The sequence below is a fragment of the Felis catus genome, chromosome A1, assembly GCF_018350175.1.
Source record: "Felis catus isolate Fca126 chromosome A1, F.catus_Fca126_mat1.0, whole genome shotgun sequence".
NCBI lineage: Eukaryota > Metazoa > Chordata > Mammalia > Carnivora > Felidae > Felis > Felis catus.
This window is the reverse complement of record NC_058368.1, coordinates 24,345,198-24,371,372: the sequence shown is the minus strand read 5'-3', so window position 1 is coordinate 24,371,372 and position 26,175 is coordinate 24,345,198. Positions and strand designations below refer to the sequence as shown.

The 26,175-nt window shown below is 38.1% G+C and overlaps 1 protein-coding gene across 1 annotated transcript; it reads right to left on the bottom strand.

Moving 5' to 3' along the window:
* Nucleotides 1-1,056: 1,056 nt before the first annotated feature.
* Nucleotides 1,057-26,175, bottom strand: ESD (esterase D). The gene is made up of 10 exons (XM_006927289.4): nucleotides 26,038-26,175; nucleotides 22,387-22,449; nucleotides 21,778-21,852; nucleotides 21,115-21,203; nucleotides 17,493-17,591; nucleotides 15,131-15,255; nucleotides 13,965-14,084; nucleotides 12,157-12,255; nucleotides 10,024-10,191; nucleotides 1,057-1,959 (listed from the first exon to the last, which is right to left on the bottom strand). The coding sequence occupies exons 3-10, from the start codon at nucleotides 21,843-21,845 to the stop codon at nucleotides 1,879-1,881; spliced, it is 849 nt and encodes a 282-aa protein (XP_006927351.2). The 5' UTR covers nucleotides 21,846-21,852; nucleotides 22,387-22,449; nucleotides 26,038-26,175; the 3' UTR covers nucleotides 1,057-1,878.

Sequence of the window (26,175 nt, the reverse complement as noted above, 5' to 3'; positions counted from 1 at the left end):
TCAAACACTAATCTAGGTATGCTATTAAGGGATTTTGAAGATATAATGAAAGTCCCTAATCAACTGACTTTAAATAAGGAAGATTATCCTGGATAAAACGGAGGGCGCCACCTTATCAGGACTTAAAAACAAGGCTGAGGCTTGCTCCAGACAAGAAATCCCACCTGTGGGCAACTGCTTCAGCCCACAACTGTGGGGTCCCATCCTGCTCATGAACCTCCCTTCTGGCCTGCCTTATGGATTTTACACCTGCTTAGCCAGCCCCTACAATCACAGAAACCAACTCCTCATAAAAAAATTTCTTTATATATCTCCTACTAGTTCTGCTTCTGATTAAATTTGCAGCTAATACAGCGATCTTAGAAGTACACAACTGCTTTTCTTTACAAAGGAGTTACCAAACACATGCACAAATTCCGCGAATTAAGTGAATTTATTAGAGGACACGAGACTGTTTAGACTAGAACCATTTTGTATGTAGCTCACTATGGGGCTCTAACTTGGCTACTGGTATTTCAGTAGCACTAATTTAAGAAATTCTAGTACAATCTAATTCACATTTAAATGGTACTAATTTGATAACTTTAAAAACCTGATGACTTCTTCGATTACCATATTAACATGCATTCATATCAAGTGTTTAAAATGTATAATCTATGTGAAACAGGTGAAAGGGATTAAGAGTACACTTATCTTGATGAGCACGGAGTAATACATGGACGTGATGAATCACTATATTGCACACCTGAAATGAATACAATGTTAACTACACTGGAATGAAAAAAAAATTAATGTATAATCTTCATGCTTCTCTAGTAGAAAAATGTTTTAAAATAATCTGGGGAGCCTGGGGGGGGGGCTCAGTTGATTAAGTATTCAACTTCAGCTCAGGTCATGACCTCAGTTTGTGAGTTTGGGCCCCCTGTCGGGCTCTCTGTTGTCAGCAGGGAGCCCTCTTCGAATCCCCTGTCTCCCTCTGTCTGTATCCTCTCCTGCTTTCTCTCCCCTCAAAATAAACATTAAAAAAAATAAAATAAAATAGTCAGACTTCATCTATCATGTTTCAAAATGAGTTTATTCATATTAAGTTCGTAAAAGGAACACAATTTGGTATTTACAAAGAGACTGATTACTTTTCTTGGTGAGCTCACCAAGCTAAATTTCTGCATGTAACTACAGGAAAATATGTTTACAAAAACATACGAAGCAACTTTCCTTACATAGAGCTATTTTCAGATTGAGTCTTCTTATTTAATTCTCGTCTCTTGAGAAATCCCAGAAACCAATGTCCACAAATCTGGCTTAATAGATAAGAAAAGAAGTCTCATTGGATTGGGTTTATGAAATCTGGCTTCTAATCTTAGCTGTCCCACAAATAACTGTGTAATGATGGAGAATTTACTTAATCTTTCTGAGCCTCATTCCTTACTCAACAACAAATAGTTACTAAATGCCTCCTAGAAGCCAAGTGGTTGGCAGATACTAGAGACAGAACAATAAACACAATGAAGACAGTCCATGCCTTCACAGACTTAAAGTCTGGAAAAGTGAGGGGTTTAGGCTAAATTACCTCTTAAACCAATTTCTGAGTTAACATTCTATGATTTAAATGCGATTATATTCATATTCTGTGGCCTGAGGTTAATACAATGATTTCCAAATGACCTTGAGAAAGCTGTAATGTATTAAATATTTCCCAACATTGGCAAAATAACTTGTAAATCAAAAGCAGGTTTTATATATTCATTCAGAAAGTGATTCAACTATGGAATGACGATTTTTAGCACTATGAAATCCAATGCATTGAAATCATTTTTCCCAGCAATTCTGTTTATTACAATTTTATAATCCTGAACAAATTTTCTTATCTGAAGTTTTTTATGCATTCAGGTATTTTGCATGATGTCTGATGTGATCAGTAATAAAGGTTGCAATGAAGTAGTAGCTATGATCATAACCCTAGAAGACAAAAGAGAGGAACATAAGATACTTTCCATTCAGAAACATCAAAGACATTAAACATATCTCTCATGTCATTTAATTATCTGTAAACAGTGAAAAAATTACAGTATAAGGAAGGCTTATAATCAAAATCAAGCTTAGGGGTGCCTGCAGGCCTCAGTCAGTTAAGCGTCCGACTCCTGATTTTGGCTCAGGTCATGATCTCATGGTTGTGAGACTGAGCCCTGTGTTGGGGCTCCCCACTGGCATGGAGTCTGCTTACGATTCTCTTTCCTTCTGTCCCTCTCCCCAGCTCATTCTCTTACTCACTCAAAAATAAATACATAAACGAACAAATAAAGTCAAGCTTATACTTGTACTTCAACATTTTCTCTGAACATTATAAGAACAGCAAAAATATGAAGAAAAATAAACATTCTGTGTAGCTTAGTTTCTAGATGCTGCCATTACTATGCAAAGAGAGGAAATGACACATTAATTAAATGTACAGGATATACAAGTGGTCCTATCAACAAGGGCTAAATGAATCAGAATTTAAAGAAGTCAGAAACATAGGCAAGAAGTTTTGACTCACAGAAGAAACACATTAACATCGATAAGACAGAAAGTACTAAAACGCAAAATAAGCACACATAAACAATATAGAGAAAGAACAAAAAACATCCAATGGTCAAATGTTGTCTGGGAAGTTAAACACAGCCATCATAAAGTTTTGTTACAAATTCTCTTTCTACTCAATAAAAGTCTATCACATCATCATTTGAGGAAAAAGGAAAAATTCATTAAAACAGACATCCCTTAGCAATAAACCACACTGGGGAAAAAAAGTCAGTAAACTGTTTAGAAAACAATCATGAAACAGAAAGAAAATGTAATTTTTTGCCAAGCAGTTGAGTTGAAACGGATCTCAAACTATCTGGTCGATTAAATCCACTGACAAAGGGGCACCTGGGTGGCTTAGTTCGCTAGGCATCCGACTTCGGCTCAGGTCATGATCTCATGGTTCATAAATTCGAGCCCCAACTAGGGCTCTTTGCTGTTCGTGCGTAGCCTGCTTCAGGTCCTCTGTCCCACCCCCTCTCTCTGCCCCTGCCCTGCTCTCTCTCTCACAAAAATAAACAAAAAAACTTAAAAATACCCCCACTGATACAGGTCAATGGAGAGGCAATGCCCCCAGGGGCATCTTGAATACAACAAGAGGCTTTCTAAAGGAAAAAGAAACAAAATTAAGCTGGGAAGAACCTAAGGGGGTTAAACAGCAGGTAATCTGGGGGCAGTCTCCCTTCCAAAACACAATGAACACGCAAGGTGAATACACCGAAAGGACATAAAAATCTTAAGATTTTTAAGTTTTTACCTTAATCGTGTGAATGGTCTCTGATGGGAGAAAATGGGAATTTTCCTAAGCACTTAAGAACCAAAAAGAGCCCTAATAAAAATATCACCTGGGTTTCAAGGAACAAGGCAAATCCCTAAGGTTTTAGCGATCGGTCAACGTTCTCCATCTCTTACTTCCAGTATTCGGGGTACGTATCTCAGAATGGCAGTTAATAAAGAGTTCTAGTATAAAGTCATCAAAGCAACTCAAAAGCACTGTCTTCTATTTACTGTGGCCGAACCATAGAAGTGAGTCTGACAGGAACGTTGTCAAAATTAAGACTGACCTTTGGAATTATTTGGCTTCACATTTCTCAACGATAAGACGAGGCCCAGTTAATTCAATTTGGAGCTAAAGAATTTCTTATGTAGAGAAAGCATAAGAATTTCTTATGTAGAGAAAGAAACGTGAAGAAAAGCATTTTCCATTCATGGAATTCTTGAATTGTTACCAGGTTAACTAGGCCCATGATTTGCAATCCACAAACCCTAGGGAATACAGTCCCAAGTAGTAGCTGCTGGTTTCTAACAGATGAAATGATGTATCTGATGGACAATAGGGACCAATGCAAGGGAATGGATGCCCCAAGCACTTGAGGAGCAAAGTCCCTACGGTGACTGCGTATGCTGTATTTTTATGCAGTTTCACAGATGTTTAATGCCTTGCAGTTTCAGGCACATAGTGGGTAGTCACTGTTACCACTGCTATTATTATTTATTATATTATTATTATGACTATATTAGAGAAGTCCCAGGGTAAAACAAAGTTACAGTTTTGAGCTCTCAGGGGTGTACTGCAAAAACACAGTACGTTTTATCTTAAATACCAAACCGATGCCCTTGACTTCCATAATGATATTTTCTTTTTTAAAATATTTTTTTCAACGTTTATTTATTTTTGGGACAGAGAGAGACAGAGCATGAACAGGGGAGGGGCAGAGAGAGAGGGAGACGCAGAATCAGAAACAGGCTCCAGGCTCTGAGCCATCAGCCCAGAGCCCGACGCGGGGCTCGAACTCGCAGACCGCGAGATCGTGACCTGGCTGAAGTCGGACGCTTAACCGACTGCGCCACCCAGGCGCCCCAATAATGATATTTTCACGGAAGATCCACCTTTATGAGAAAACAGAAAATGCCTACTGTGACACACCAAGAAAGAGTTAAAGGCAGGAGAACACATTTGATCCACTGGCATTCTGGTACACAGAAGATCCTTATATAACCTCAGCCAATTGTGTCATTCCTGACCAGTCATGATCTATTTATCAATATGATCAAATGGGGGTGGGGATCAAATGGGGGTGGGTCCTTTCATCAAATTCTCGGAATCGGTTTGGTTTGTTAGGCAGCTTGCACAATTGTATATATCCGGCGACACTTGGAAGAGCCTAGGTTTCCTCTTCTACCTCCCACTCTACATGGAAAAATCATCAGTAGCAAGACTCTCTCAGAGTATAAAAATAAATGAACACATTTCTTTCATTCTTCACTCGGCTCTCAAAAAAGCAGCAATGCTCCAGCAGCTATGATGAACATTTGTACTAAAGGGCAGTGCTTTCCTACATATTTTCCAGATCCAATTAGAAAGGCGCACATATGAATTCCTGGGTTATTAAGTCTCTTCAGAATACAAAGAAGACTGTGGAAAAGGTGTTCACTTGTTTACTTAATAAACAATTCCTGAGAGTCTGTGCTGGGTAATCGTGCTGAGTATGAGGATACAGGGACGCCTGAGAGATCCCTGCACTTCTGGAATTCTGTGCCATGTTCTTACTGTTCTCTGACAGGCAGTGCAGAGGCCAAAACCACCAATGACTCTTCAGAAAGGGCCTGGGACTTGAAGAGGTAGTATACAGCCTTGCTTCGATGTTGTTTCTGGAAGTTTCCATTAGGTCACTGAAATTTTTCCCTCACAGTGTAACTTTAAAACTGAAAATTAGACAAATGAGGCTTCAGAGTAAAATCTGATCTTTGTATACTATCAGGACTCTGCTATCTAGTACTTTTTCAATTTAGATTCACTGAAGCCAAAAACAGAAAAGGAGAAATTCTATGAGGTGACAATCATACAAATGCCTCTATGCACCACACTTAGCTCTCAACTTTTTTCTGACAGTAGAGACTATGTACAAAAAGACCCTGAGAGAGGTGCCTGGGTGGCTCAGTAGGTTAAGCGTCCGACTTCAGCTCAGGTCATGATCTCGTGGTCCGTGAGTTCGAGCCCCGCGTCGGGCTCTGTGCTGACAGCTCAGAGCCTGGAGCCTGTTTCGGATTCTGTGCCTCCCTCTATCTCTGCCCCTCCCCTATTCACGCTCTGTCTTTCTCTGTCTCAAAAATAAATAAACGTTAAAAAATAAATAAATAAATAAATAAATAAATAAATAAATAAAAGACCCTGAGATTTAACACCAAAAAGAAATAAATAAATGAAGTTGGGTAAAGCATGTACATGACTGTAATAATTTTCTGCCTTTCTCCTCAGTTCACATACTTCTATATAGACCCCATTTTTTTCAGCTTACTTAATTCTTCACCACTCCCATTTCATAAAGAAATACAGTTATATTGCACTTATAAGCAAATGATAAAGCAGGTAAAAAGTCTCAGACCTGAGGTCATCTGAAGTCAGGGGAAGCCAGCCTGAAAACCTGAAAGCAACTTCGCCGAAGCTATGTCTACTCAGTCGCTCATTCAATTATAACAAGCCTAAACAAAACCTTCAGACTGTGGCCCTTGCCATAAGGAAATTGAATGAAAAACTGTGCCCGAGCTAAAGACTGTGACTGGTTATTTCAATACTTTCTTGCTTTCTTTTGTTTTCAGAATTGAATGTTTTGTCTTGACTCCTCATTAAATACACCCATCTATGTTTTTTACTTGTTTAGGCTATGAGCATTTCAGAAATAAAAAGTTTCTTTATTTTTTTCCCCCTCTAAGAATTTCATCAGTGTTTTACTTCTATGCTGTTTTTATAACACGCTCTATAGAGATTTTTCAGTCTCTGTTGGCAGGCTGAAACGTTGTGGTAACAACACAATTCCCTGGCACAGCCTCGCAGGGGCAAGAAGAGGCATCCAACATTGCGAGTGCCAAGAAATCATTTGGAAAGACACGGTTTGTTACGTTACTTATAGCTATGGTTAATACAGTTAAACGCATTACTTTACAATCAAATCAGTATCTGGATTTCTCAAAGTTGGTTATTGATCTAAAACAGGCAATTTAAGTGATTAAATGTTTAAGTATTTTAACTAATCTAAGTAAACCCTATTACTTAAAGAGGGACACTCAGAGAGAAAAAGGTATATCCAATATATTGGTTTTTGACATATTCTTCCTCGTGTGTGTGTGTGTGTGTGTATATATATATATATATATATAATATGTTACACAGTATATTTATATAAATTGTTCACACGTTCAAAATATTAGGGAAATTAAAAAAAACAGGAAGATTGTTCAGATCTGTTGCATAAGTTAGACGGAGAGGAGGCTGTGCACAAGTTCTCCTCGTATTAACTAATTTCATCCCTCTGTTCCTCAGAAGCACTGCTTTACCGTGCTTGGGACTGGTTAGACGGATGACAGGAGGTCAAGTATTTTCATTTCAAGTGACCTTGCTTCCAATCCTGGTTCTACTGTGAACTAGCTGTGAGACTAGATACGCAGGTTACTTTTCTGAGCCCGTAAAGTAGATGGACAGGAGCCATATTAGAAAACCCACAGCAAACATCACACTAAATGGGGAAATACTGAAAGCTTTTCCTCTAAGATCAGGAACAAGACAAGGTACCTATCTCTGCCACTTCTATTCAACATAGTACTGAAGTCCTAGCTAGAGCAATTAGGCAAGAAACAGATATAAAAGGCATACAGAGGGGCGCCTGGGTGGCGCAGTCGGTTAAGCGTCCGACTTCAGCCAGGTCACGATCTCGCGGTCCGTGAGTTCGAGCCCCGCGTCAGGCTCTGGGCTGATGGCTCGGAGCCTGGAGCCTGTTTCCGATTCTGTGTCTCCCTCTCTCTCTGCCCCTCCCCCGTTCATGCTCTGTCTCTCTCTGTCCCAAAAATAAATAAACGTTGAAAAAAAAAAAAAAAAAGGCATACAGATTGGAAAGAAAGAGGCAAAATTATCTCTGTTCATAGATGATATGCTCTTCTCTATACAAAACCCTAAAGCCTCCAAAGTAGCAGGATACAAAAGCAACACACAAAAATCAGCTGCATTTCTCTATAGTAGCAGTGAACAGTCTAGGAAGGAAATAATGAAAATGGCTGTAAGATTCCACTTAGAGGAGGTACTGAGTAGTCAGATTTACAGAGAAAGGGGAATTATGGTTGCCAAGGGTTGGGTGCAGGGAGGAACGAAGACGTGGTGTTTAATGGGCATAAAGTTTCAATTTTACAAGATAAAAGGGTTATGAAGACGGATAGTGGTGATGGCTGAGCAACATTATAAATATATTTATTAGCAAAGACATGTACATTTGAAAATACTTAAGATGGCAAATTTTATGTATGGTATTCTGCCACAACAAAAAAGTTGAAAAAAATGAAAGAGCAAACAAACAAAAAAACAGATGGGAGAGGACAAGAATGGTCTCTCATGTGGTCACATAAAAATAAAATGACCTAATGCTGTGGAAACATTTGGTAAACTGCAATGTGCCACATTATACATTGATCTACATGTATCTGGACATTTATCATCGTAATTACACGTTTTAGATCAATGTGTCTGACATAGTACCCCTGAACATGAATAAAAATGTTTTTAAAATCACAATCATTTCAGGGCACCTGGGTGGTTCAGTTGGTTGAGATCTGACTCTTGATTTTGGCTCAGGCCATGATCTCAGGGTCATAAGATTGAGCCCCACATTGGGCTCTGCACTGAGTGTGGGGCCTGCTTAAGATTCTCTCTCTCTTTCTGCCCCTCCCCCATGCACGTACGCACTCTCTCTCTCAAGAAAAATAAAACTTAAAAAAAAAATCACAATCACTGGGAATGCAAGCTGGTGCAGCCACTCTGGAAAACAGTATGGAGGTTCCTCAAAAAACTAAAAATAGAATTACCCTACGACCCAGCAATTGCACTACTAGGCATTTCTCCACGGGATACAGGTGTGCTGTTTCGAAGGGATACATGTACCCCCATGTTTATAGCAGCACTATCCACAATAGCCAAAGTATGGAAAGAGCCCAAACGTCCATCGAGGGATGAATGGGTAAAGAAGATATACAATGGAGTATTACTCGGCAATCAAAACGAATGACATCTTGCCATTTGCAACTACGTGGCTAGAACTGGAAGGTATTATGCTAAGTGATATTAGTCAATCAGAGAAAGACAAAAATCATATGACTTCACTCACAGGAGGACTTTAAGAGACAAATCAGATGAACATAAGGGAAGGGAAACAAAAATAATATAAAAACAGGGAGGGGGACAAAACAGAACAGACTCACAAATATGGAGAACAAACAGAAGGTTACTGGAGGGGTTGTGGGAGGGGGATGGGCTAAATGGGTGAGGGGTACTAAGGAATCTACTCCTGAAATCACTGTTGCACTCTATGCTAACTAACTTGGACGTAAATTTAAAAAAATAAAAAATAAAATCACAATCCCTTGTAATTTACAGTGTTCACTTTTCATCCTGAAATATTTTGTTTATATATTCCTAAGCTTATAAATAAGTAATTTTTTAAAAATAAAAACAGAATTCCTTTAATTATAACTGTATTAGCATAGAGTTAGGCAAGCAGTGGATAACCAAAAGTCATTTAGTCAAGGAAAACTTGCCGAGCAGCACAATGTTTAGGTTAGCACCTAACTCAAACTGTATAAAGTGCGGATGTGTGTGAGACCAATGGTTGACAGCCTCTGAGCTTAAGGTGTACACGAAGTGAAGAGTAATTAAGCTTATTCTTGTTATTTCCTGTGAAAACAGCCACATGTGTGTAAAGAAAGACATATCCAGTAATTCTGTTATTCACTGGTTCTATGGCCATACAGAAAATTATAAGCACTTTTCACTGCCAAAGCTTTCTTTTTTCTATGGAATTTGGTCTTAGATATCATTAATTTAATCAGAAGGCTTTCACATTAAGTATCTTATAATTTTAAAAATATCTTACTAGAGGTAGTTTTCCAAATTCCAAATATAAAGTATTATGGAATCTTGCCTTTTTTAAAAAGTTTTTTTGAAAGAGAGAGAGAGAGAGAGAGAGAGAGAGAGAGCATGTGAGTGGGGGGAGGGGCAGAGGGAGAGGAAGAGAATCTTTTTTTTTTTTTTAATTTTTTTTTTTCAACGTTTATTTATTTTTGGGACAGAGAGAGACAGAGCATGAACGGGGGAGGGGCAGAGAGAGAGGGAGACACAGAATCGGAAACAGGCTCCAGGCTCTGAGCCATCAGCCCAGAGCCTGACGCGGGGCTCGAACTCCCGGACCGCGAGATCGTGACCTGGCTGAAGTCGGACGCTTAACCGACTGCGCCACCCAGGCGCCCCATGAGAGGAAGAGAATCTTAAGCAGGCCCCACACCCAATCTCATGAACAACCATGAGATCATGACCTAAGCCAAAATCAAGAGTTGGATGCGTAACTTACTGAGCCCCCCAGGAACCCCTGGATTTGCTTTTTTATAGTTACTTGGAACAAGTTGAGGTTTCCTGGGACTCACCTCTTGTAATCTAAAAACAACAGGGACTTTCTTTTCTGTACAGGCAGCAATGAAGTTATCAGGTAGTAACTGTCCATCTGAAAGGAACTGGTCATCTTTTCCTTGATCGATTAGTATGTCCAGCTGAGAACCTGGGTAGGACTTCACAAGATGGGTAGCATCATAAGCCTAGAAAAAGAAAAACACTGAAAAATAAATTTGAAAGTACCCAGAAAGATATTCTTCAGAAGAGACCACAGTAGAACCAAATAGAAATTTAAAGTCATTTTAAGCTCGAAGGCCTTTTAAATCAGAAAACACTTTTTACATTGGTTTGCCTGGTTTTTATTCACAAGATCTTCAGAATTCTATGTCCCAATTATAGCCTCTTTTCTACTTCCACGCGGTCCTGAGCCAGTGGCAAGAGTTCTGAATCTCAGCATTTTTCATAGAATATAGCCTTTTCCCTTTTAAACCTTTGAGGTTTTTAATCATCTCTTAACTCCAAAAAAAAAAAAACAAACAAAAAACAAAAACAAAAAACCCCACATCGTATCTTTTCCTTTATGAATCCCACCACAAATTGACTCTTTCTTCTAACTCCCTTGTATCTTTTTCTATTTCCAGATATTCTTTGTTTCAAATAAACAGTCTGTTTTGTTGTCTTCTCTTTTTGGCTTTAGTACATTCAGCCTTCTCTTTTATGGTGTTGAATAGCACCAAATATCTGCTATCCCCATGAGCTTTCAGGAAGATTTAATTTAAATAATCTGAATCATATCAACAACTCCTCAAATTTATGATCTCAGGAGCTGCCACTAGTTAGAATTTTATATTTTATTATCCACTTTTAAGTATTCTTGATTATTCATATATATTCACTAGCCACAACTTCCATGCACCAATCAAGACAAACAAAACCCCCAAGATTTCCCCTTCTAAAGTATCATGCTTTATTAAGACTTGCTTTCTTTAATCTTAAAGGAGAGAGTGGAAGGGGATCTATAAAGTCCAACTAGTTCTAAATTCTGTGATTTGATAGTCCTTAGGAGAAGGAGAAAAATTATAGATAGTCCAGGAGAAAAATTATAGATTCCTTTATCGGTTACCTGTGCCTTTACCTCTCCCTTCCTTTCTCCCAACCAGCTGGTCTTTTGCTCAATGCTTCTATGAGACCCTAAGCCCCGTGTAGATGGGAAAGGTGATCACTTTTGTGACCTAAGGTCTCAGAACTCCACACAGACTCTGCACAGTGGCAAGGACTGCTAACACTGATGTATGTGCACTGTCAGCTCTCAAACTGCCTAACAGTAATCACGTTCTGCATTCTTCTACTGTAACAAAAATCTAAGCCTAAGCAAAACACGATTCTAATTTAGTGAGCACAGGATTAAACCTCTGCTTTGTTAAAATTTCAACGACCAATCTTAAATAAAATTGAGATGCACGGGTGAATGACCTGGAACACACAACAGTAAGACAAAAAAGTTTTTCTCTTCCCCCCACTCAAGTATTTCCTACTTGTTCACATGCATATGATGATGAGTACATTTGCAAAATATTCAGACTCTTGGTGAAGTTTGCAAATAGTCTATTTCTGCACAAAAGTCAGATGAGTCTCAAGAGAAAGAGCCATTTTTAATTTTCATTTTGAAGCATCTGCTCCCATGCTTCAAAAAGCAATCTTGCTATTGGGAATGTTCACATAGATGTACATTACACAATATCTATTTTTAAAGACTTTTAAGTCTGGAATTGACTATCTCAATCTGAGAGATGCTGGATTTTGAAACAGACACATGAAACAATTAAAAGGCCGGGACTCATGGTTCCTGTTGTACAAATGAGCACAGGGTTAAGAGGCAAATCTAAATTTAGGGATAAAATGTGGTATTTTTTGGTAATGTTACTTAAGAAATAAACATGTAAATTAATCATTAGCAGAAAAAACACGTAGTCTCAGAATGTCTGCCACAATTCAATACAATGAGGAAAAGGGCTTTTTTTTGTTATTATTATATGTATTTCCTTTTGTTAATTATTTTTAGCTCTGCGTCTGTGAGTGAGCTAGGAATATAATGTCTGCGATATGTAGCTTCTTCACAAATTTGAAAACTTAAAAATGAACATTAAGACAGCCTTCCCAGTACCTACCTTCCATTTATTTTGATCTGTTCCCAAATATCCACTGAAGGCTTTTTTGCCCCAAGGACAGAGCACTGGGTTGCAAATTGGAGCAAATGCTGACACAGACTTCAGAAACAAAGGAAATTTAAAAACAAGTTATATTTTGCAAAATCAAACAGGAACACATATTTGCAACTTGCTTATAAACTCTGACTTGCCATGAAAACTACTTGTGAACAATTCTCTGTGAGTTATCATATGTGCTGGGACGGCAGGCCTCTCCATGATACATCTCTCATGTGTTCAAGTAAGAGAGCTAATTAACCATAGGCGCCAACATAGTGGAAAGCAAAACATTCCATTTCATTAAATAAGGCACAAATGCAAGTTTATGTTCAGACTTTCTACTCCTTTTTTCCACTTAAAATTAATTCGTAGTGATATAAAACAGTTCGTACCTACTTTTGTGAGGTTATTAAATCTGAGACACATTCTTTCTCTTTAAACAGGACCAAGAAAGCACTGAACAATGCCCTTAAATGTGGCAGAATTTTAATACAACACAATTTTGGGTTCTAAGCAGTGTTGTTTTTCTTTTTTTTTTTTTTTGAAAGTTTATTTTTTATTTGGGGAGAGGGAGAGGGAGAGGGGGAGAGAGAGAGCGAGAGAGTGAGAGCGCATGAGTATGTGAGCCAGGGTGGGGAGAGAGAATCCCAAGCCATCTCCTGTCAGGTGGAGCCCGGCACACAGGGCTTGATCTCACTATGAGAGGCTGTGCCCCCAGGCACCCCCATGCAATGTTGTTTTTCACTGGGTAAGTGGCACAGATGGAATCGCTCAGTTTCAGAGCACTTATCACTGTGTAGGTTTATCAAAGTCTAACGCTTTTTTTAAAGGACAAAAAAAACAACTGAATTTGATTTTCTTCCTCAAACGTAATAAACGGATTGCCTTACGTATAAAAATATAAGACCATTTTATTTATTTATTTATTTATTTATTTATTTATTTATTTATTAAAAACCCACTGCCAGGACTTGAATTAATTCAACTTTATATAGCAAAGCCTATTAAAAGAAAAATATTTGATGCCGCAATAAGAAGCTGCCATAAGAAATATTTTCACTTCTCAGTGGCACACCTGAAATGACTAAGAAGTTCCTTCTGGGGGAAGGAAATGGATTAAACAAATCTTGAGGTATCCGACAGCACTGTGATTTTAAAGACAGAAGCAGTCCTGAGATTATGCCTGTTTCAACGTTCCCTTTTGCAACACGATGGTATGCTGCTCTGCCAGTCAGACATTCTACATATGGTGGTCATTCCAACTTGGCTCATTTAAACAACAAAAAAGTAAAGCTATACAGTTTCAAATAAATGAATGGAAAGACTGACGATGTTATCTATCAGTTACGCTGCAATCCAATTTTCATCCAAGGCACTGAGAAGAGAGAATTCTTCACTTTCACAAATCATGAATATCTTCTTCTTCCCTCAGAACATCGAACTCCATTAACAAATATATTTCCTGGTAAAAATGTGATATATACTGCAATAGTAACAAGAATACGACTCAAGCTACAGTTTGAATAGAAGCAGTAGAAATTGCTTTATAATGTTTTTAGTAGACCAAATGTGATAGAATTCCTACACTTCTGATTCTGGAGCATATAATTTTGTGTTCAGTTTAATGCTCTTCCCCTACAGCTCATTCCCAACACTAGAAAAGTTTAGTCCCAGTACTACTAATAATATCCTACTATTGCTCTTTGTAAAGTTCCTAATTGATATTATCCAAGAGAAATACTTGTCACTGGAAGCTTCGGTAATCTTACTTTGTACTTTCCAGGATTCTTCAGAGCACATATCAGAGCTCCGTGGCCTCCCATGGAGTGGCCAAAAATAGACATCCTTTGGGGGTCCACTGGAAAATTGGCATTTATGAGTTTGGGAAGCTAGAGAGAATTTAATAATATGACAGAAGGTATGAGAAGTAAGTTTAAACTTTTCCAAAGTTATATAAAATAATTACACAATCAATACTTCCAAATCTAGTCTTACAATAGTATGAACTAACAAAGATGGAAAAATAAAAATCTCAGGTAGACAAGGATTCTTAACGTAACACTGGAGAAAACATGGTACATCCTTCTAGGAAAGCAGCATAAAGAAAATGATGCAGAAAGAACCTTTAAAATGTCTAAAATTCACTTCTTGGCATCTATTCTAAGGGAAAAGTCCTTAGGGGGGAAAGATGATACATAAAGACACTCAATGCAGTAAAACTTAATACAGTAAAAAATATATGTAAATATGTAAGTATACTATATTACAAAAAAGTAAATTATGACACGTGATATAATATTATGAAATTATTAAGGTTATGTTACCAACAGAGTATTAGAAAATGTTTGTTTTATACAATTAAAAAAATGAACATGAAAAAAAACTTTTATAATTCTAGGAAAACTAGTCATAGAAAAAAAGTCTGGAATATACCAAAACATAGCTGTTATTTGGGGTGCAGAATAATAGATGATTAAAATTTTGTTATCATTGAGTTTTATGATGTACATATGCAAAATTTAGAAAAATGCATAAACTACACATAAATATTATTAATAGAAGCAGTGATTTAGCTACTTATTTATCCTTTCTAACTAAGCCTTGGTAAATCATTATAAAATATGTCTGAATGAACTGGCTGCCAGAGAAATGAAAAGTTTTTTTATATATTGTTTTCTTTATATCCTCTGGGTAGTGTATAAAGGTGTCAATATAATTATTACCCTCTTTAAAAGTGTACTTAATGTTAACTTCAATTGTCATAAGACTATTGTACAAGTAAACTTTAGAATGTTCACTAAGATAATAAATATGTACCAAATAGATTCAATACTACCACACCCCGATTTAAAATTCTCAGGACTAGAAGGACTCTGTGTCCCAAACCAAACTATTGGCAATCATCAGTTAATAAGTACAACACAAATGAAATTACCTCCTCGGTTACATAAGAATACATTCTGTAGTTAGTTTTCCAAGGATCTTCAGTGGCGTCCACATAAAACCCAGCACCAGTGCCAAAGTCCCAGCTCTCATCTTCTCCTTTAATATTGCAGCCACCTATCAAGGGAAAATCCTGTGGTTTCACCTACTTCGTAGTGATAACCTGTATTTCGTAACACACTTTTAAATGAATCTGAAAGTTCATTTGCATCTGAGCTGATCGCCAACTGTTGCAGTTCTCTGCCTCTTAGGGCACATACTTCCTGGCCCTCTTGTCCCTCAATAGGGCCACGTGACTAGTTCTAGTCAATGAGGCAAGGGAGGGAATGCCCTTTCAGGCTGGAGAATTCACTGCCAAGGTGAGGCACACTGATATTCTTTGTGAATGAAATGTCCTCCAATGTATTCTTTAAAAAAAAAAAAATTTAAGTTTATTTATTTTTGAGAGAGACAGAGACAGAGTGTGAGCAGGGAAGGGGCAGAGAGACAGGGAGACACAGAATCCAAAGCAGGCTCCAGGCTCTAAGCTGTCAGCACAGATCCTGAACTCACAAACCATGAGACCGTGACCTGAGCTGAAGTTGGTTGCTCAACCAACTGAGCCACCCAGGGCACCCCTATGTATTCTGAATATATGCTTCTTCACTGTTTACCTCTCAAAGGGCTTATATCCTCTATCCTTCTAAAATGTGCTGAGATTCCTTCTCTGATGACCCCTCCCCTATTACCAACACTTCTTTTCAAGGGAAGGGAGACAAGATGCTTGTGCTGAGTTCACTATCTTGCACTGAAAATGTCTCCTTATGTATTTTGGAATCACTCCATCATGTTTCCCCTACTTATTCATTCCCCAATGGGATTTTCTTATAATCTTTTAAAATTTATTAGGTTTTATTTTATATACTTCTAGGTAGTTAAAAAGCCAACTGAGACTGTTAATAGAATTATGGCAATACGTAATTTCAGGGAAATGACCTCTTTGTAATACTCAGTTTACTCATCCAGGAACATGACATTTTTCCATTTATTAAAGTCTTCGTTTATGATCTTTGGCAGGTTTTGCAATTCTTTTAAAAAATAATTCTTCATATTTTTAAAGTTTATTCCTAGGCATTTAACATTTTTGATAGTACTCTGAATTACATTTTTTAAAAAGTAGGCTCCACACTCAGCATGGAGCCCAATGTGAGGCTTGAACTCATGACCCTGAGATCAAGACCTGAGCTGTGATCAAGAGATGGACACTTAACCAACACTTAGCCACCCAGGTGCCCCTGAATTAAATTTTTTATTACATTTCTAGTGAGACCTGTCTTGCTTTGGTGTATTATATGTGATATGAAAGGAAATGCACTACTTCCTAAGGCCCGCCATTTATCTTCCAGATAGTTTTAGCTGCCATTTTTTTAAACATAATTTATTGTCAAATTGGCTTACATACAACACCCAGTGCTCATCCCAACAAGTGCCGTCCTCAATGCCTATCACCCATTCCCCCACCCCCCGCATCCGCCCTCAGTTTGTTCTCTGTATTTAAGAGTCTCTTGTGGTTTGCACCCCTCCCTCTGTTTGTAACTATTTTTCCCCTTCCCTTCCCCCATGGTTTAAATTCCACTTCCAGGGGTGCCTGGGTGGCTCAGTAGGTTAAGCATCCGACTTTGGCTCAGGTCAGTTCACAGGTTGGAGCTCCACGTCTGGCGCTAGCAGCTCAGGGCCTGGAGCCTGTTCGAATTCTGTGTCTCCCTCTCTTCTCTCTCTCTGCCCCTCCCCCGCTCACACTCTGTCTCTCTCTTAAAAATAAGTACACTTTAAAAACATTAAAGACAAGTAAATTCCTTTTCCTGACACTTCTAGGGTCACAAAGTAAGCTTTAATTCTGATGGACTGAGTTTTCAAATATTTGATATTTTCATTTCTTCAATGTAAGCATTCTAGTTATTTATATTAAAACGAATGCACATTTCACTGTATGATTGTTTGATGAAGAGAAGATGAAAAAAACCTAATTTTCATGTGACAAGGCAGTTTATCTTTGAAACAGAAAAACTTCTTATCCATCGTATGTTCTTTTGGCACTGGTGCCAATACGGTATATTAACCAAGTTGCTCAATCTCTGTTTTGAAGCGTCTTCATCTATAAAATGGGAATAGCAAAACTGTCTGTTCTTGTAAGAGTGATGTCATGAGTAAAATTTGCAATGAGGAAAATATATAGCACGGTCTTTTATAATCATGATTATCACCTGAAAGGTTGAGATAATAGCAAAAATATGAAATACACTGTATAGCGTTACACAACTTATACTTTAAAGATTCATATTTTTACAAAGAATATCTGGAACGAGAACACTTACGAGGGCTGGTATCTGGAGCAATGACGACAAGGCCATGTTCTGAGGCAGCTTGATGATAACCAGACTTTGATATGAAATTTTGTTCCGTGCAAGTTAAACCTGCAGATGAATAGATTATTTCATGCTATACTGTGGATAGCTGATAAGAGTTAATCCCTGTATGATATGGGAAAACGAGCTCACTTACTATCAATAAAAGGCTTTTTTTAAAAGAAATAATTCTAAAGAAGATAATAAAGTTCCCTTTCTTGTAAAATTTACAACAGTATTAATCAAGAACTGTCTTAGGTTAAATGCTCCCATAGCTGTCCTTTCAAAGTCACTCACTGAAGTTTTAATTACTGAAATCCTTAGGACCAGATGTATTTGGGAATCAGAATTTTTCAAACTGGAGAATGTTATATCAACCCGACTGGGGTGCTGTCAAACATGCCAATTAAATGTGTTACTATTCCTGCATTAAAACATAAATACAGTAAGTCACCATAATACTATAAATAACTTATAATTTTTTTATATATGAGTAGTCCTCAGCTACAAAATTCTGCCTGATCATCTCTGTATTCTTCACTGATTTAAAAGAGAAATGGTCGCCATGTACCTTCCTTAAATTTTAGCCCCAATTTTTACAGCTGTTTCTTCCATTTTTCCTAGCTATCTAGCCTTTTCAGACATGTGATCGAAGAGATGACTGAATTTTCTTACTATAGGAGCCTAATACTATAATGACGTGAGAATGGCCAATAAACTGGCAATAAATGACTGAGCTAAGTACTGCCCAACCTAACACACCTTTTCCCGTGTCCAATGCTAAATATTCCACTACATCTGATGATTAGCAACATCAATGCTTACTAGTACGCATGACTCAGAATGAATTAACTATGGAACACTTTTATAGTTTCTATTTATCCCCTAACAGCCAGCACAGGGACTTATGAAAAAGTTGCTAATGAAGATTAAATTCATAATTACAAGATACAAACTTACAAGTATCATGGTATAAAGCGTTATGGGAGTTTATGTTTAAACTGTGAGGACATACCTACTTTCACTAGTCATGGCGGAGTACAGGGTCCTTGTTTGTCTACCATGTTCCTTCCCAGTACGTCTTCCAGAGATACTGGAGCCGTATCATGAAGGAGAGCTGCCCCAAATACTGCTAAAAGGTTAGCACTCTTGCTGACCTTAATGTAAATGTGTTTAGAGGCAAGGTGATAGTGTAAAAAGAATGTCTGAAAAGGATTTCAGACAGGATCTCATTCTAAAGATGTTACTCAGCCACTCATTGCCTAACCAAAATTAGGCAAGTAAGCTGAATATTCTGAGTCTCAGTTCTTTCATTTCAAAAATGGGGATAATACTGCTTATGTTTAACTTATACTATGGCTGTGAGGATTAAATGTGGTAACATGTAAAAAGCCTTGAATTGTGCCTCGGACACAGTGCACAGTGTCTTACGCTTAAGAAATGTCAATGTTTAGAGACCAGAGAAAAATTTGTTGTTTTCTAGTCAGAACACAAATTCCTTGATTAATGTAGGAGGGAATAAACTGTAGACTCCTAGAAGGGAAGATAATTCTACTAGCAGAATTACTCTCACAAGTATAAAGACGGTTACAAATTAATATCCACTAGATCAACTATATTTTCTATGAAGAGCTTTGAGGGGTTTTTTTGTTGGTTGACAGGTTTATTGAGGTAGGATTCAGATGCCATATAAGTATACAGCTCGACTGTTGGTATATTTACAATTATGGAACACTACCACTATCTAATTTTAGAACATTTCTATCACCCCAAAAAGAAACCCCATTCCCATCTGTGGTCACTCCTATTTTCACCCAACCCTCCCTCCACGGCCCTAGGTGGAGGAATTTAGGGCCTTATTATTATAGTACCTCTTACACAAACCCTCCTGGTACTTCTGATTTGGTTATCTTTCTTTCAGCCAAGAGACAGGTCTCTAGCGGCTGCTGCCAGAAAACAAAATGCAAAAAGAATAAGAGAAGGACTAAATCCAGTGCCAGGCTATGAGTCAGACAACTTGTTCACTCTGTCAAGGGATCTTGGGTAATGTATAACTTCTCTGGGCCTACAGAATAGTTATCTATTTTCTTTTTTTTTGTTTGTTTTAATTTTTTTTTTTTTTTTACATTTATTTATTTTTGACAGGCAGAGAGAGAGAGAGAGCACAAGCAGGGGATGGGCAGAGAGAGAAGGAGACACAGAATTCGAAGCAGGCTCCAGGCTCCGAGCTGTCAGCACAGACACCGACGCGGGGCTCAAACTCACAAACCACGAGATCGTGACCTGAGCTGAAGTCTGACGCTCAACCAACTGAGCCACTCAGGCGCCCCAGTTACCTATTTTCTAAGGTGGTCTTCAGCTATACAATACTGTTTCTAAAACAAACATACAATTTTGTTCTTTCTTTTGCTTTTGGCAATACTTGTTGCTCTTCTAGCAAAATCGGATTGCTTTTTTCAACCACAGAAATGGGCCGCTGAGTTACAATCACACAGACACTTAATTTTTGCCTTTTATTTATTTACTTAAAAAATTTTTACCTTTTAAAACGAAATATGTATTCTCATTTTAAAAGACTGGTATTTGGGGCTTATCCTTGATAAAACATATGTAAGTGGGAATTTACTAAAATCAAAGATATAAGCAACTTTAAGGTAACAAAAAGAGCACTCTATGATATAATTTGATTTCTACAGTGTCTCCTTACAATGTTTGCTTCTAAAGATAAAATACCAACAACATCTTGTGAAATAAGTTAGCAGGGAGCTTCAAACTACTGGTGGCAAAGCCTTACTGTCTCATAATCCATCCTATAGTCTTTAATATTCACCACTGCTTAAGAAGCTTTAGTATTCTTTTGTGATTTCCCAGACTGTTGCCAGAGAAGATTGGTGGAGTCCAATTAAAACATTCTAGAGAAGGCTCCAAAAAAGTTATTTGCTGGTAGTTTCTAAGTAGTGTATCGTGGGTGCTCTGGTGTTTTACCTAATATTGTTCTATTTGAGTGGTAAAATCTCCATAGACTTCAAAAATTCTTAGGTAGGTACAAGTTAAGTAATTTTTCTTTCTTTTTTTTAAATAATGTTTATTTATTTATTTTTGAGAGAGAGAGAGAGAGAGAGAGAGAGAGAGAGAGAGAGAGAGAGAGAGAGAGAATGCACAGGGGAGTGGCAGGGAGAGAAAGGGAGAGAGAGTGAGAACGAGAGCAAGTGAGAGATTGATTCCCAAGCAGGCTCCACACTGTCAGTCCTGAGCCTGACACGAGGCTGTAACCAACGAACCGTGAGATCATGACCTGAGCCAAAGTCAGATGCTTAACTGACTGAGCCACTCAGGTGCCTGAATAAGTAACATTTCCAAGTTCTTGCCATTTTCTGTTAAATTACTTGGTTTAACTTTAAAAGAAGTGAAATAAATGTAATTCCATAGGGTTGAAGTTATTCTCAGGATAAAGTAAGAGTTGACTATAAGAGGCTCCTAAAGTCCTATAAATGGCTCAGAAAGCACACGAGGAAATCAAGATAAAAGAGTAAGATGAACCAGTTAAAAACAAAAAGAAACTCCTTCTAAAACTTAAATGCATAATACTTACCAGAGAGCCAATACAGCGCAGGGCATTTTCCAGTTTCTGCCTTGGGTGGTAAGTAGATAGCGAATTTCATTTTGCAGTTCAGTTCAACACTGTAATTTTAACAGCCACAACAAAAAAATCAATGCCTCAGACTGGTTAAGACAGAAACATAAAAATAAGTGTTTTAATGTACAAAATAAGTGATTCTACCAATATTTAAGGAACATAACTTGATCCTTAAAGAATGGGGCCAAATTAGCATACTGATCTATTAACCAACTTGAGTCTTTGCTGTGCATGGCACATAAGTCACTTGGGGGATGGGGGAATAAATTAAAAGAATAAATGTAACATCCTCAATGTAGCACTAGTATTACTAAAAGAGAAACTTTTTCTGTTTCTAAAGAAATGTATGAAATAACAAATCAGCTTTTATAAAAAATGAATTCTAAAGATCTTAAATTACATTTTTGCTCATGGGCACTGAAATGTACCACATGTTTGTTTGTCACTCATATTGTATTATAATCACTAATATCACAAATGAGGTAATTTTGATAAGAACTATATGCATTTTTCTACGTAAACAGTAATTTTGTGCAACAGTGATCGTTCATGGGCCTATTAAGGAATCAAATAGAAGCAGGATGAAAGATACTAAAATTAGATCTTCTTAGTAATTACCTGTCATGTTCAAAAACTTTCTGCAATCCTCCAAAGCACTTGTTACTGGAAATCTGTTTCAATGCCATTCTTCTCCTATTAGTAAAGATCAAGCTCATTCATTTCTACATTCATTCTTGAAAAATTTGAAAACTCATTTTCAGATAGATTATCAAACATGCAACTGTTTTCCACTTAGAATATTTTTTCACATGCTAATTTTCTCTGATAAATAACATTAAGAAACTGACTCACTTTCATGCACACAATTATACTTGTTATGCACTTTAGGAAACTTTAGTACTTTGGTATGTCATTACTAATTTGCCTAATTTATTAACAAGCTTTCTTTTTTTTCTTTTTCTGGACTGCTCCAAATTCTTTTCAGAAAGAATTTTAATTATTTTATCTCCCTTTCGTTCTGCCCCTCCCCTGCTCATGTGCGCTCTCTCTCTCAAAAATAAACATTAAAAATTTTTTTAAAAAATTGCTAATAGTTTACTTGTCAACTCTAACAAAGGAATCAAAGAATTGGTATTACTGATTATGGCTGATTTTAAAATGGGAGGAGAATGATGTAATAATAACCATTTTGATAACAGTAAGTGAAAACATTTATTGAGCACTTACAGCGTGATCGCCACTCTGTGATATGCTCACCCCGATCAACTTCCTCGTCCCAGGAGAGTTTTTCTGAGAAAGCAATGTACAACTTTTAGATCAACAATTTCCCTTTTAAAAACATTAGTGAATTAAAAGTGCAGCTTATCGTTGGGAGATTTTGAAGTTTGGTAATTCTTTTCTCTCCAATAAATCTTTTAAATGTCATAAATAGTTTTAAACTTAAATGTTAAAATACCACACATTATTAATTTTTAATGACACAAAAAAAGCTGGAAAAGCATCCTTACCGTAAGTGCCCGCTGAGCAAAGAAGAACCTTCTGATTTGTATCTCTTGAGGAAGGTTCCCTTCCCCTCCTTATTACAGACCAGCCAAACACACTGAATAGAAAATCCTCAGAAACTGGAAACAGGTATTACCACTCTAGTTGTCTTCTCAATGAATATGTTCTACATAATTTCTACTGATATGCTGGGTTCTACAGTACGCTGATCAGTTGTGGTGTTAGGGTCACTCTAAAAAACTACTTAACAATAATCTTAAAAAGTTAATCTTGGAAATGTCTTTGCAAAATTAAAAAAAAATTAGTTTAAATTCCATCTTTTAGTAACGTCCTCAGTAAATCCAAATACTTAGCTTTGCATTGGAAAGCTGGGATTTGAACCAGGAAGCCTGACAATAGGACATCTACTCTGCTGCTATACTCTCCTTTCCTTGGAGGGTCTTTAAATACTCTCTTTGTTAGACACTCTGAGATTGACTAATTTTATAGGATTAGGGTTTACAATTATAGAGACATTACCTTCTATCACAGGTGTATGCATTTAATCTATAAAAGATCAATTTTTAACAAAGTTTATAAATGTTATTAATTATTGACTATTAACTTCAGCTATTCTTATTCATGATCCTAACTTAAATAATACACTGACAAAGACAGATGCATAATTTTAGCATATATACATAAGACCAAGGAATAAATTTTTTTGCTGAATTATTCTATAAGGATGTCCTATTAAATTTAGTAAGGACTGTCTGCTTTCCCAGGCCATGGTACATCTAGTAGATAAGAGATAACTAATAATTATTTGTTGAATTAATGAATAACTTATTTTATTAACTTCAGACTACCAATTATATGCAAGTTAAAAAAATTGTTTTTTAACATTTATTTTTGAGAGAGAGACAGACGGAGTGCAAGCAGGGGAGGGGCAGAGAGAGAGGGGGACACAGAATCTGAAGCAGGCTCTGGGCTCTGAGCAGTCGGCACAGAGCCCGACATGGGACTTGAACCCACAGACCACACAAGATCATGACTGGAGCCAAAGTCAGACTCTTAACCGACTGAACCATCCAGGTGCCCCTCATCCAACTTTCAAAGTAACATATAAGAAATATAAATTTACCTGACCAAATGCTACTTGCCTTTTTGTCTGCACCAATCCTCGCCTCAGAGAGAACTCGAGATCCGGGTTCTCCTACTCCTGCCCCTTCTCCCTTTCCTTTTCTCTTCACACGCACTTGCCCTTCCTCCCCATTCCCTATGTTTCTACCACATTTTCTAGGTGGAAGAATCAAATTCTGCATCTCTAGATCCAATCGTTCTCACACATTAGTGCCAGAATTTAAATGTCTTGCTGGACCCTTCTTCCAAGATATGTCACCAGCTAACAAAACTCAACACATCTGGGGCATCAGGGTAGCTCAGTAGGTTGGTTAACCATCTGACTTGATTTCGGCTCAGGTCATGATCTCACGGTTTGTGAGTTTCAGCCCCACACGGGGCTCTTCACAGACAGTGCAGAGCCTGCTTGGGCAGAGCCTTCTACCTCTACCTCTATCTCTGCCCCTCCTGCTCTCTCTCTCTCTCAAAAAATAAATAAGCTATTAAAAAATTAAAAAAAAAAAACCCTCAGCACATCTAAAATGAAGCATCTGTGTCCCACCTTCAAACCATTTTCTTTCCTTTGTTTGCCTCTCTTTTCATCCATGCCTATGTGTGAAATGTCTTAAAGTTACTCCTTTGAATTCTCACTGCTACCATCCTAATTATACACAAGAAATGAAAACTTAGGCTCCTTTGTTTCTTTCTTGTATATCGCACTAAAATCAATCCTGCATGGAAGGCTAGGGCTTCAATACATGAATTTATTGCTTAATGGATACCTGTACACATTACATATTCAGGCCTAACATGGCCTGCATGCAATTGCTGGTCATTTTGATTTATTTTTTATTTTTAAAAACTGTGATTAAAAAACACATACCATGAAGTTTACTGCCTTAACCATTTTTAAGTGTATAATTCAGTTGTGGTAAGCATGTTCTATCAATTTTAAAAACATGGTTAGCCTGCCCACATTAACTAGCAGAAGAGAAATCTTGGCCATCTCCAGGCTGCTGCTACAGGTGTAGGGCTTATCCGACTCACCTAGTGGTTGAAACCCACTAAGTTATTGCAACGAAAAATAATGCAACTAATTATATACATTTTTTCAGGTTTGAGGCCATTAAAACTTCATAAAATTGAAACTATGAAGAAATGACAAAAGGTAAATAAAGACGAATAAAACTTTGGTTTATTTTGGTATATATATAATACTTGCCCTACTTTGGTAATATACTGTGGTCACATTTTAACTGCGGTACTAAGCATAATCTCTTTTCCTTTATAAACATTCACATGGCTGGCCCACATATACATTTCTTAATCCACCGTGGGAGGAAAAAATACAGCATCCACGAATTCCAAACACGTTAACTTCGCTCTCAAAATTGTCTTCAACGGTCCCACATTACTTTTTTGGCCTCACTTTCTATTACCTTAAATCAGTCAAACTCCTTATGCACAATCCTAGTACAGCCTGGATGTTTCCACTGGGTGGCTTTACTCAACGCTATGGTTTAACAATTTCAGAGTAGGTTCCGGGGCCAGACCCTCCAGGTTAAAATTCTGGCTTCACCACGTATATCTAATATGTATAATATCTAATACGATAGAATATTCGTGATTGCTCCCGAGACTAAATGAGTTAATTCACTACTGGTTGTGACACTGCTGACTATGATATGCATGCAAATGTTAGTTATTATAATTCCAGCAACTTTGAATGCCCTCCTTCAAGGTCCGCTCCAGTGCCAGCTCCCTGGCAACGCCTTCAGGGGTGACCTCCGGACCCCTCCAGAACTCGCAAAACATTTACGACACGAACAGACGTACAAAGCGCTCGCTGACCCCTGAACGGGGCGCTTGGCAGGGCCACTAGCGCTTTGGGGTCTGTTTCTCTATAAACTGGGTACACATCTACCTCGTGCAGTGGAAATCGGGTCAAAGGGCGGGGAAAATCTATGCAAAATGGAAAGCGCTAAATAAACGTAGCGGAGACCGTAGGCCCGAGCACCCCGTTCTTGGAAGTTCAGTGAAAGAAACGCATTCGGGACGAGGCCTGCGTCTGCAGCCAAGGTCCTGGCCTCGGTGCCCAGCTCGGCCTCCGGCCTCGGCTCGATCGCAGGCGGGATCCCGGCCGCAGTTTCCGCGATCAAGCCTGCGGCGCCACTGGCCTCAACGTCCGCCCGGACCAGGCCCCGCCGCGTCGCGGGTGCAGTCCGAACCGCAGGCGAGCCGAGGACATCCAGGCCTCAGTCCAGACAGTCTTACCTCTCGGAATCACCACGGCAAGGAAAGGGGCGGCAGCTGGAGCGCAAAGGCGGGGCCTCATCATGGCCGCCGGGGCCAACGTTTGGGGGAGCCCATCCTTGACCACGCCCCCGTCGGGCCCGCCCACTTACGGGTCTT

Bases quoted from the DNA above. Each gene is read 5' to 3' on its own strand.
- ESD (XM_006927289.4), bottom strand. From the start codon at position 21,845: ATGGCATTGAAACAGATTTCCAGTAACAAGTGCTTTGGAGGATTGCAG. The intron at 15,256-17,492 runs GTAAGTGTTCTC...TTCCCTTGATAG, and splicing joins TGCTCCAGATACCAGCCCTC to GTGGCTGCAATATTAAAGGA. The intron at 14,085-15,130 runs GTAATTTCATTT...AATTCTCTCTAG, and splicing joins ATTCTTATGTAACCGAGGAG to CTTCCCAAACTCATAAATGC.